At 44.0% G+C, this 12710-nt stretch overlaps 1 protein-coding gene across 2 annotated transcripts in view; it reads left to right on the top strand.

Annotated features, from left to right (window-relative positions):
* Window positions 1–12710, top strand: part of Mcu (mitochondrial calcium uniporter) — a 166947-nt gene that overhangs the window by 119124 nt on the left and 35113 nt on the right. The window contains exons 1-2 of one of the 2 annotated variants that reach the window (XM_036168457.1): window positions 597–648; window positions 7818–7887. In XM_036168457.1, the coding sequence (XP_036024350.1) occupies window positions 604–648; window positions 7818–7887 (115 nt within the window). In that variant the 5' untranslated portion in view covers window positions 597–603. Of the gene's footprint in view, window positions 1–596; window positions 649–7817; window positions 7888–12710 lie in introns of those variants that run through there. The other variant, XM_036168456.1, reaches the window with a different exon arrangement.

The following is a 12710-nucleotide window of genomic DNA, read 5'->3' as shown; positions in this document are numbered from 1 at the left end:
TCCCTTAAGGAGGTGGAGAGCTGTGCGTTTGTGTTTCTGTAGAGTGTTAAAGTGCAGATACAAATTGTCACTCAAGTGTTCTCTCACACCCTCCAGTGAAGTATCAGCAGAGGTGGCCCTGGGCATTGGAACTCTGGGCCCTGGTGTGCCAACTCCAGGGTCTCCCCTCCTACCTCAAGCCTTGAGAACAGACGGCTTGGGCCGGGACATTGGCTGCAGGGAGTAAAAGTCTATTGCCGGTGTGATGCGTCAGTAGTTTTATTATGTCAGGAGAGAAAGAGAAAAGACAAACTCCAAATCGAGGACATAGTTGTTTTGCTATAAGTCAACTGCAGTGGTTTTACTCTGTTAATTACAGAATGCCCATAAACTCTGGAGGGTGTGTGTGTGTGTGTGTGTGTGTGTGTGTGTGTGTGTGTGTGTGTGAAGACAACCTTGGGTATCATTCTTCAGGCACCACCTACCTTTTTTTTTTTTCTTTTCTTTTGAGGTAGGCTCACTCCCCCGCCTGAAATTCAACAACTTGGACAGGCTGGTCAGCAAGTCCCCAGGTTCCTCCTGCACCTGCCTCCCCCAGCCCTGGGATTACAAGCACATTTCATCATGCCCGGCCTTAAAAAGTGTTCATATACATGCAATCCCATACTGGTATGTAATGCACTGTGATGACATTCACCTCCTACCCTTTCTCTTGCCTCTTGTAGTCCCACCAGCCTCCCTTCCCAGCTGGCCCTCTCCCACCCTGTGTCCTTCCTTTCTCCTCCCACCTCCCTCCCTTCCTCCCTCCCTCTGGTGAAGGGAAGGATATGCAGGCAGTCACAGCTAGCAAGGGTTCCAGGTCATAATGCTAGACAGCACCCCATCACTCTGCTTGCCCTCTTTCAGTCCCCACAGACCTCTGCCCTTCTTCATCCACCTTCCCTAGGCTTGGGCATCAGTGACAAATGTCACATTCTGTTTTCGGCCAAGCCCTGTAACTTACAAAAACAAACAAACAAACAACAACAACACAGAATGGGTTCTCAGGCTTTTACTCTGGTCCGGAAGCTCAATCTCAGGTTAAGTCCTTAGGAGCCAAGCGTTTTGTCCACTGAGCTCCCTCCCAGCAGCCTGATGAACACTCCGGTCCTAGAGTTTGACAGGTCTAGACTTGGGACACAGAAGCTTTTCCTGATGGAGTTCCAGCTGTGGACAAAAGCTCTTTGGCATCATCACTGATGTAGAATGCTTTGCTGTAGGCATCGGGCATCTGTTTCCTAGTGAAGTAAGCCTCAGACCTCCCTTACAGGGAGCTGTGCTGGCAATGGAACTCTACTGCCTCTTCTCCCCTCCTCCCTCCTTCCCCTCTTTTCTCTCCTGTCTAATTGGCTGTGACTATTTGGGCCTGTGGGCAGGTTGTTTAGATGCTAGCGTCTTCTTGACCGGCAGGTCTGCTTTCTGACTTGTGAAAGGGAAATGTAGGGGAAGTTAATTTATGTTAGCAATAAGGGACCCAAAAGGAAGCAGTAAGTTGGACTGAATAATTGGATCTGAGGTTATTAAGTGTCTATTACTGAAAGTTTTTAATTAGCTTGAGTCCTGTGACTTGAGCCCTGTAACGTTGGGGAAACAGTGTTACTGCGTTTTGTTGTCTGAGTGATGCTGCTGGGCATTCTTCTTCTGGGGTGAAGGTTAAAGGTAACCTGTCGCAGCACAGGCGGCAGGTGAGCCGTATGCATTCCTTACATTAATTACAGACCTCTACTTTTCCTTGACACTCCCAGGTAACATAAAAAATGTGGACTGCCCTTTACTAAAAACAAAAGCCTACATTTTCTTTTCAGGGGGCTGTGTCTCTTTTTTTTTAGCATTAGCGCTGCCTAGAGAGTTCTCCCTACTCTGGGTATTTTTATACCTTCTAAGTACTCCCTGCACCTTGATTTGGGTCTCTGCCTATGAAATTTAAAGATGTGAATATTTTATAGTTAAAAAAAATCTTTTTGTTGTTTGTTTGGGTGGCTGGCTGGTTGGTTGGTTGGTTGATTGGTTGGTTGGTTGGTTGGTTGGTTGGTTGATTGGTTGGTTGGTTGGTTGGTTGGTTGGTTTGCTGGGGCTTTGTTTTGTTTGCAGAACTAAGACTTGAACCCAGGGCTTCCGCATGCCAAGATTGCACTCTCTCACACCCCTAACAAGCTAATCTTTTGTTTTGTTTTTTTGTTGTTGTTGTTGTTGTTGTTTGTTTTGTTTTGTTTTGTTTAGGCAGAATCTCAGGTAGTCCAGGCTAGTCCTGAACTCGTGCCTCAATCTCCCAGGTGCTGGTATTATAGTTATACACCATCATACCTTGCTCCCAGCAAACTTCTTGATGTAGTTTTTTAAATGTTAGCATCAGCCAAACATTTATTGTATCCTTGCTACTTTAGAAGAAAAGAAAAAGACTAACAAGCTTACCATTTTCTTGTGGCATATAAGAATAAAAAGAGGGCTCAGAGGTTAAGAGCACTGACTGCTCTTCCAAAGGTCCTGAGTTCAATTCCCAACAACCACATTATGGCTCACAATCATCTGTAACGAGATCTGGTGCCCATACATGCAGACAGAACACTGTATACATAATAAATAAATCTTTAAAAGAATAAAAAGATACAGCACAGATATCTCTAATTTGGGGGCCACAGGATGGGGGTGGGGGTAATAGTAGTTCTTCTGTGGTGTTGAACATCCATTTCCTGGTTGTTATTGCTTTGCTTGTTTTGCTCTGTGTTGTTACCATATTTCAAGGAGAATTGGCTAGAACAAAACCATTTTTATTATGTTAGTCTCATTGGACTGTCAACCATGAGACAGCTTAAGGAAAAATAAGGACCTGTGTGTGTGTCGGGACTGTTTAATAAATAAGAACATGAGTATGGTGGCTGCAAGTTGCAGCTATTTGGGAGGATGAGGAAGAAGATGGCTTGTGTCCAGGAGTTTGAGGCCAACCTTTGGGACAGATTGCAACTTCTGCCCCTAAATATGTTTTTTCAGGTATGATTGTCAACGTCTCTATAGAAGTGGTATGGAAAGTTATCCCCACACCATAAATAAGCTTTGCTTATCTCAAGGGACAGCTAAGATCCTTTTTAAAGGGCTGGACTGTAGACATTTTAGATTTCGTAGAGCCTGTGGTTTTCTGTCCAAATTACTCATCTGTCTCACTACTCCTAAGCAGATGCTGAATTCTGTTGTTTAGAGAGAGTGTAGATTAAAGCCGTGGGTATGAGTGAGCCCAACTGTGTTTCGATAAAACTCTACAAAAAGAAGTGGCTGCCCTGCCAACCCCTGCTCTGTAGCATCTAGAGAAATCATCCAATCGTGTGCTGATTGATGCCCTACAAAAAAATACTGCTAAGGATAATTTGTAAAATCATAGAGGCCTTCTAGTTTTTTACAGTGTTCCAGCAAATGTCATCTGAACTATTTTCAGGTGAAGTGTTTTGATAGTTTGGATGTCTTAAGATGTTCGGGAAGGGGAGTGGGGTGAGGCATGATCGTGCATGCCTGTAATCCCAACACTTGGAAGGTAGGGAGGAAGACAAGAAGATCAGGGGTTCAGCCTCATTCTTGACTACACAGCAAGTTTGAGGCCAGCTTTAGCTACATGGGACTGTGTTTCATAAACATCAAAAGAGAGACGGAGACAGAGGAGGGGGTCTGGGGGGGGAGAAGAGAGGGAAAAGGAGAGAGACTGACTGACTCTGGGGTTAGAAGAAGGCAGATTAGGTGGGTCTAGTAAACTGAGTTGACACAACGTTGGTAACCACTGAAGCGAGTGATGGGTACATGGGATTTTCTTCCCTCTTTGCTCTCTACTTCTGGATGTTTTGGATGGTTATGGCAAAAGTCACTATGTAACAGTCATGGCCCCTTAAAATGCAACCGTCCCTCTCTTCTCACGCCACAGAACAGGAGGTGGAGTAAAAAAGCAAGTTCTAAGTTCCATCTTCAACACAACCAGGGAGCAGTCTCAGAGCACGCTCTAGAGGATGGCCCCCAGATCCGGTCAAGATTCAGTAGGTGTGTGGGAAGACCTCAGGAGGTGACGCCTGTGGCTACAGAGCCTCAGCAAAGCCAAGCAGGCACCGTTCTTCAGAGTTGGTGGCTGGCCTCCGACTCCCCAGAAGCAACATTCAGTACTTTACCAAGTCCTCCAGGAAAGATCAGTTTAGGAATTAATATGTCAGAAATTTCATCTCTCCAGGGAGAAGTTTGGTCATCTCAGCAGTAAGAGCAGAAATTGCAGCTACAGAATTGGCAGCGAGCATGGAGCCCATTATCCATAGAACTGAGATGAAAACAAATGCAGACTTTATATTTACAGAGGAGGATCTGCATCTTTAAAACCTCCACACTGTGGAGAGGAGAACCAGGGACCAAAACTGTACCAACACATGCCTTCCATACAGCCGCCAATGGTGGCCATCTAAGAAAAACCAGCAAAAGCGTCACATGATAAGGGTTGAGATGGGCAGTTGGCAGGTAGGTAATTGACCCCTGAACTAAACTGAATGGGGAAAGGACATAAAGAGCCTCAGTGCTCATAACAGAGGAAGAATTTTTGTTTTAACATAACGTGTATTTTACACAAGCTATAATTATCAAGATTTACTTAGCATTTATTTGACGAGGACTTGTAATTTCACAAGCACTATCAGTGCCTGAACCAATCAAAAGGGGTCAGAGGCTACTAGTGACAAACTAAACAATTTATTAAAAAGAATTGGACCAGCTGGGTGGTGGTGGTGCACGCCTTTAATCCCAGCACTCCGGAGGCAGAGGCAGGCGATCTCTGTGAGTTCGGGGCCAGCCTGGTCTCCAGAGTGAGTTCCAGGACAGCCAGGGCTGTTACACAGAAACTCTGTGTCGAAAAACCAATAATAATAATAATAATAATTAATAATAATAATAATAATAATAATAATAATAGGACCTTCCAAAAGCAGGGGGAAAGTTAAGTGTGTTGGATGAGGGAAACACCTGGAAGCAATCAGGAGAGGCAGATGCTGGATCAGTATTTTGCATGAGGTGTCAGAGTAGACCTTACCCAGCAATGACATCCAAAAGCTAAGGGAAGAGAGGGGCCAGCTAGTCATGAAAACCAACGTAAGCTGGAGTTTGCCATCTTCCTGTCTCAGTTTCCCAGGTTCTGGGACTGCTGTATGCATCTCCATGCTTTAGCTTACTGAGGAAACTCTTTTAAAGAAGAAAGCAGCCCGGTGGTGATGACGCACGCCTTTAATCCCAGCACTCAGGAGGCAGAGGCAGGTGGATCTCTGTGAGTTCGAGGTCAGCCTGGTCTACAGAGTGAGTTCCAGGACAGCCAAGGCTATACAAAAAGGCCCTGTCTTGAAAAACAAAACAAGGGGGTTGGGGATTTAGCTCAGTGGTAGAGCGCTTGCCTAGCAAGCACAAGGCCCTGGGTTCGATGCTCAGCTACACACACACACACACACACACACACACACACACACACACAAGGAAAGAAAGAAAAAGAAATAGAAAATTTCATTTAAAAAAAAGAAAGAAAAACAAAAAAGCAGTGATAGAGTACTTGCCTATCATGATCAAGGCCCTGGGTTTAATCCTCCATATTCACAAAGAAAAAAAAATAAAAACAACAATCAAAAACAAACAAACACAGAACTCTAAAATTGCATAGTGGAAAAGAGTAAATATATGTTTTATATAACTATAAATAAATGTAAGGAGACTGGACTGTCCTAATGAACAATTGTCAGATTAGATCACAAAGAAAACAGTTGCAGGAAAGACTATAATGAAGGGCCAATAGAGACGCAGCCAGCATACACAAACTGAAAAATACTCAGGGTGATGAGTTCAGTACTGGATACTACACCACATGAGGACAGATGCAAGATCTATGTGGAGAAGTCTGTAAAATGCTTCTCTAGTATGCAGATAAAAGATTCAAAAGGAGAGATCTACAGAATTCCTGGGTGCATCAGGTATAGTAGCACATGCCTTTAGTCCCAGCACTCAGGAGACAGAGGCAGGTGGATCTCTGTGAGTTTGAGGCTAGCCTGGTCTACATAGTGAGTTTCAGGCCAGCCAGGACTATATAGTGAGACCCTGTCTCAAAACACAAAGATTCCTGGAAATCATAGAGATGGTAGTCTCCCTATGCTAAGCCATGGAATTAACATGGTCTCAAAACAAAATGCTTAACGTTTACTGAGCCCTTACTGTATGCCAAGTGCTGTTGTAAGTGCTTTGTGTATACTACTCATTTGGTTCTCATGATGACCAGCCACACCAAACACTAAAATTTACCATAAAAATAGAATGTGGGACCAACATGGTTACCAGGGCAGGAGCAGACAGCTCATTGGACAGAGTAGAAGTTCGGAAATACTTTCAGCTTCACATAAGTGTTTGGAAAATGATGAGGATGCCATCTGAAGTAAGGCGAAGATGGGTTGTTCACTGCATTGGACAGCTGTGCTGCTATGGGAGAGAGATTAGCCACGTTTCTTTCTTAAATTCAACTGAAATTAACTCCTGTGAGTCAAAGTTTCAAACCCGAAAGGCAAAACAATCTACAAATTTCTCTCCAGTAATTTTAAATGATTTGTTTACCTTTTTCTAAATATTAGCATCTTAGTGACTTTTCTATTGCTCTGAAGAGACACTGTGACCAAGACAACTTATGAAAGAAAGCATTTCATTGGGGCTTGCTTACAGAACTCTGAGGAAGCGTGGCGGCAGGCAAGCAGGCAGGCATGGAGCTGAAGCAGTACCTGAAGCTTTGATTACTTACAAGCAGCAGACACATAGAGAGACTGGGTCTGGCTTAGACTTTTGAAACCTCAAAGCCCTCCTCCAATAACACACCTTCTTCAACAAGGGCACGCCTCCTAATCCTTCACAAACAGTTCCACCAACTAGGGACAAACATTCAAACAGAAGAGCCTATGGGGGCCATTCTCATTCTGAACCACCACAGTTAGCCTTACATTCCCTGCTGTCTTTAGGTGGAAGGAGGTGGGAATTGACGAGATTCATGTGTCCTATGTTACAACTGAATGATGGTGTGCGTTGTTTCAGAATTCTAAATGGTTTTCATTGTCTCGGCATGGGGTTTAGTTATTTAGAGCCTTCCTGTCTTCCTCCTGTCATACTTTTGGGGACTGGGGAAGGCACCAAGGACGGACTTAGTTAGCAATGTGTCCAGTACTCTTCATGAAGCCTAATTTAATTCTGAGGACTTTAGTCCTGGACTCACAGCCACGGCACTGCCCTTTGAAGAGGCGACCAAAGTGTGTGGCTGGGATTCCTTCTAATGCTCTGGGCTCAAGCACTGCAGTGACCTGTCCAGGTTTTTAATAAGGAAAGGAAACAGCAAGGAGCAGTACTTACTGAAATACTCAAGTAAATGCACGGTGTACCTTGTTCCTTGATGAAATAAAAGAAAGAGGTACCGACCTGAGGTCTAACGGGGAAGAGGTGGGGGAATTTACAACGATACTGCTTAACCAGAATTGCTTTTGAAAGTCAGGAGAAATGATTTGTCGGGCATGATTCTCAGTTGTTCAGCGTGTGAGACTGTGCCCACCTGCATGTGTGAAGATGTGTTCATTTGTGATGTTGAAACACACCCGAGTGCTTGTTGCCCATGGTTTAGGACGCCAGGGACCCCTTTTGTTGTCTCCTTGAGTTTGTATTTTCAACTTTTACGCGGAGAATCCATAAAACTCACACGCTTGAAAGCTGGTGTTATTTGGGACACACGTGTCTCGCATTGGTCTGCCCTGACAGTTGACCTGGCTTTTGTCTTGTAGGCACACCAGAGGCCGGCTTCCTGGCAGAGCATGGGGGCTGCTTATTGCAGTACGGGTGTGCCCTCTGATGGTGAGTTTTGGCAAATCCGTTTTTATGGGGTTTTTTTGTTTTTGTTTTTGTTTTTTTCCTGTTTAGCTTAGCGTCTCCAGATTTTTTTTCCTCCCTTAGTCAACACATAAACTTATTTTTAAATAATTTTATTGCACTTATTTGTTTTGGGGGGAGGGCACGTGCACACCATGGAACATGTTTGGGGTCAGAGGACAACTTGAGAGGGTCAGTTCTGTTCTTCCATCGTGTGAGTTCTAAGGATTGAACTGAGATCGTCTAGCTTTGTCAGCAAGTACCTTTACCTGCTGGACCCTCTCTCTAGCCCAACCCATTGGTTTATAAACCGTACTCCCCCACCCCCGTTCTCATGGAGATCAGAGGAAAGGGAGGATTACAGAAGGAGCGTGGAACTGGAGTGAGGGCTAGTGGATTCAGAAAGTTAACCCAAAACACCCCACCTGTCCATCAGGAGGGACTAGTGAATTCAGAGGCTTAGCCAAGGGGACTAGCCTGTCCATCAGGAGGGACTAGTGAATTCAGAGGGTTAACCAAGAGAACTAGCCTGTCCATCAAGTCTTCATAGGTCCTTGATGTTCATTCACATTTGGGAACAGGGACCGTGATTGCTCGAGCATCACAGGAATGCCTTTTGGTATTTCCTGACTCTCAGGTTTTCATATCCTGGAATCTGATCAAATGTGGCAGCCTCTTCACAGCCTCTCAGGCAGTTCTCTGCCCTGTCTCTTTCCTCATGCTCCCCCTCCCTTAAAGAGTCATTTTATTTTGTTTTCTGTGTATGCGTGTTTTGTGTACCTGAACAAACAGTCTGTGTAGTGCTTGCGTATCTGGTGCCCATGGGATCATAAAGAGGGTACTGGATCCCCTGGAACTGGAGTTATGAGTGAACAGTTGTGAGCCTCCATGTGGGTGCTGGGAATCAAGCCCAGGTCCTCTGTGAAAACAAATGCTCTTAACCGCTAAGCCACCCCTTCCGCCCCTCATACCCTTGTTTATCATGGTAGGGGTGAGCAGATGCTTGGGGCTCACATAGGATCCTTTGTAAAGGTCCACAAAGCTACAGATGGGCAACAGGACTGAACTGTTTAGTTTTACGGTCACGTGCTACTTTTACTACCATTTCTACCATAAATTTCAGTTTACAGTGTGTGGCTTAGGGGTGGACTTGTAAATGGTTTTGGATAAGGCTTGGTTTGATCTGGTTCTAAATTCAGCTCTATAAGCATTGATTCATAGACAGCATGCATTCAAAGAGCATCCTGCAAATTCACAAGGACACCAAAACCAAAGCAGCCCAAGATGAATCATGTAATCCCTGGAACCCCTGTATGTCGTCGGTATGAATGTCACAGTGTCACCAGAATATTTCCCCAGTGAGTGCCATTCGGTAATCCGAGTGCGTAAGCATGTGCTCATGTTTGGTGATTCCTCAGCCTTTGGAGGAGACCCTTTGGTGGTCACTCATTTAGTAAGCAAGAGAAAGGCTCGCTGGCATTCTTGTTGTTCGGGTGCCCCAAGACAAACAGCGGCCGGAGAAGTACTAATAAAGTAACAAACAGCACTCAGCCGGGCTGCAGCCAGATGACGAGCCTGTGTCCCCAATCAAGGCTTTAGTATCAACATGCACCAGATCCCAGAGCTTGTCACATGGCCAAGAGCCAGAGGTCCAGAACACCTCTTACTCCCTTCTCTCCGAGAGCCTCTCTAAACCAGGAGCAGTTCATTCCCCCCGACACCATCTTGTTCTCATGCACAACTACATGCAGGTTCACCTCATCTGGACCTGTGCCGCTCCTGGGTCCCATTCCTCTGCTAGACACTGTTGGCCCTTTCCAACTAAGAGATGCTCCCTTCATGTAGAAATAATTCACAGTGCTGAGTCTCTTAGCTTGTGCCAACTAAGAGTATTTCATTAAAAATGTCTAGTCTTTATAATTCATGAAGTTATTATATATTCAATATTAGTATAACTCAGTATATATTTAGAAAATACATATTTAATATCAACCAAATTGTGCTCAAAGAGGAAGCCTGGGTGCTATTGGTTGGCGTGATAGTCATTTGTGGTGATTGGTTTAAGCTAACAAGCCTGGATAGGAATTTGTACTAATTTTACCACTCACTGAATTTACTATGTATCAGTTCATATGGAAGTACTCTAACTATTTAAGAGCTATAGTTGTATGAAGGTGTGAGTGAATGTTATCTGAAACCATGAATGCTGATAAGTTATCCCTATACTCCACAAGAGGTTGAAAACTATTTGTATAAAAAAAATGAAAGCCAGGGGTAGAGAGATGGCTCAGCAGTTAAAAGCATGAACTCTTATATTTTTGATTGTGAGCCTAGCCATTAACAGCTGAGCCATTTTTTAGCCGGGTGGCCGTGGTGCATGCCTTTAATCCCAGCACTTGGGAGGCAGAGTCAGGTAGATCTCTATGAGTTCGATGCCAGCCTGGTCTACAGAGCGAGATCCAGGACAGGTACCAAAACTACACTGAGAAACCCTGTCTAAAAACAAAAACAAAAACAAAAAAAGGCATGTATTCCTCTTGCAGACCTGAGTTCAGTTCCCAGCACCCACATTGAATGGCTCACAATTGCCTGTAACTGCAGCCCCAGGGGAGCTGGTATTCATGTCTCATATTTGTATGGGCTCTCTCTCTCTCTCTCTCTCTCTCTCTCTCTCTCTCTCTCTCTCACACACACACACACACACACACACACACACACACACACACACTTTAAAAATAATTTTAAAAAATGAAACCATACAAATTTTTATGTATGCATATGTTTTTGTTGGAACTAAACCCAGCATTTGGGCATGTTAAACAAGTACTCTGCTGCTGATTTACACCCCCAGCCCAGGATACCAACTTTTCGAAAAGTGCCCCCCCCCAAATTTCTACTGATATTTTGCCCTTAAGAAACCGTTCCTGGAGCTGTCGAGAGGACTCAGCAGGTCAAAGCTCCTGCCAGCAAGTCCGATGACTTTGAGTGGGATTCCTGGAACACACATGGTAGACGGAGAGGACCAACCCCACAATATGCTCTCTGACCTCCACACATAAGCCATGGTGTGTACATATCCACAGACACTTACACACACAATCAATGTTTTTAAAAAACATAACTTATGGGTTGGGGAGTTTAGCTCAGTGGTAGAGTGCTTGCCTAGCAAGCGCAAGGCCCTGGGTTCCATCCTCAGCTAAAAAAAAAGAAATTAAATTAAATAAAAAAAAAATAAAAAACACAACTTACATTGGTTATTAAGAAATAGACACACAATATCATTTGATTTAATGTAGCTCAGTGTTCTTGCTACCTTCCAATCAGACACTTTTTTCTATCATGCCTCCACCCGTGTGTGTGTGTGTGTGTGCATGTTTGTGTGTGATGCTAGAGACTGAACCCAGAGCCTTACAAGTGCTAGGCAAACACACGACCACTAAACTATACCCTCAGGCTCTTAGTTTGCACTGCACAATTAATTTTGCCTCAGGTCACTATGTTAGTATATTAGAGTTTCTCTGCCTGATATATAAACACTCGAGTAAATAAGGTTTAGTCACCATTAACAAACATTCTTACCGTCATCCACTGTCCTGTTCATTGCTCCTAAGTCATATTCAGAATCTCATGGTGAAGTGGCCCTCAGTTTTAAAATGTATGGCCTAAAATGATGCATTATATAATTATAAATTTAAACATACTGCCTTTCAGTGATTTTATTAATTATATCTTTTGAAAGGTCTTCTAATTATGATTATATAATACCCCATATAAAACATAGATTATCTCAAACATTTAACTTCTCCAGCAAAAGCAATCTAACACATTCTTCACTTTTCTTGTGTCCCATGTTGTAAACACTTTTGAGGACCAAGTGAAAGCCCTCGACCAGCTCCATAGTAACTAACAGTCCTCAATGTACACCTCACCCCATAACCCCATTTTCCTCTCAATATTCTGCTTAAGGTCACAAGTCCGAGCTACACATGGTCCAGTTCTGCTGTGTGGCTGTATAGCCACAGTGCGTAATTCTTCAGAGAGTGCTTTCTCACCTGTACAGTGAAGACAGCTGGAGAAACCTGCCCTGGCCTTGCAGGAACAGCACTTGTTCTGTCAGCAGAGCTTGCAATGATAGCAAAGCCCCTACATCTAAGACACTGCCCTCCAGCTTCTCACTTCAATTTTCCTGGCCCCAGACCCTCAGCTGCAAATGACTAATAGTGAAACATATGGCATCTGAGTCGGACCTGCTTCAAGCCTTCAGGGCTCCCTTTCATGTTAATAAAAGCTGAGGATGAAAGCAACATGGATAGCTGGCCAAGATTTGTCACTCAACATCCTGGATATTTTTGAGAGTGAAAGAAGGTGATATTAAAAACTGAGGTCAGCTGATGTGTATGTATACACCAAAAGCATGTCTTCCTCTCTGTCCAGAGGGTGAAAGGTAAACTAGGAAAAATGGAGAAACATCGCCCATGTCAGCCCATAGTTGGCTCCTTTGTCCTGTGTCACAGTCTGCTCACTTTGCACAGCCCAAGAATTGTGATAGAAAGTGTATCTGCTTTGCACTCAACGAAAGGTCTGATCGCCCTATAAAGTCATTTGAGGACAAATAATCTTCAGAGTGACTGTCCCTGAAAATCTTGTTCGGTGGTGTACGTCATCTGTTTGGTCAGCCCAGGCATGGTATAGGTTCTTAGGCAAGGATCTGTGAATGTTGGTAGAACCAGGTATACACCAGTTTTCCCCCTTTGGTTTCTATCCTATCATTTTTTTTAATCCTAATCTTTTGTAAGACTTACATACAT

The sequence above is a fragment of the Onychomys torridus genome, chromosome 18 (genome assembly GCF_903995425.1).
Source record: "Onychomys torridus chromosome 18, mOncTor1.1, whole genome shotgun sequence".
Classification (NCBI taxonomy): domain Eukaryota; kingdom Metazoa; phylum Chordata; class Mammalia; order Rodentia; family Cricetidae; genus Onychomys; species Onychomys torridus.
The sequence above is the reverse complement of the archived record's forward strand: the minus strand, read 5'-3'. Positions and strand labels throughout refer to the sequence as shown.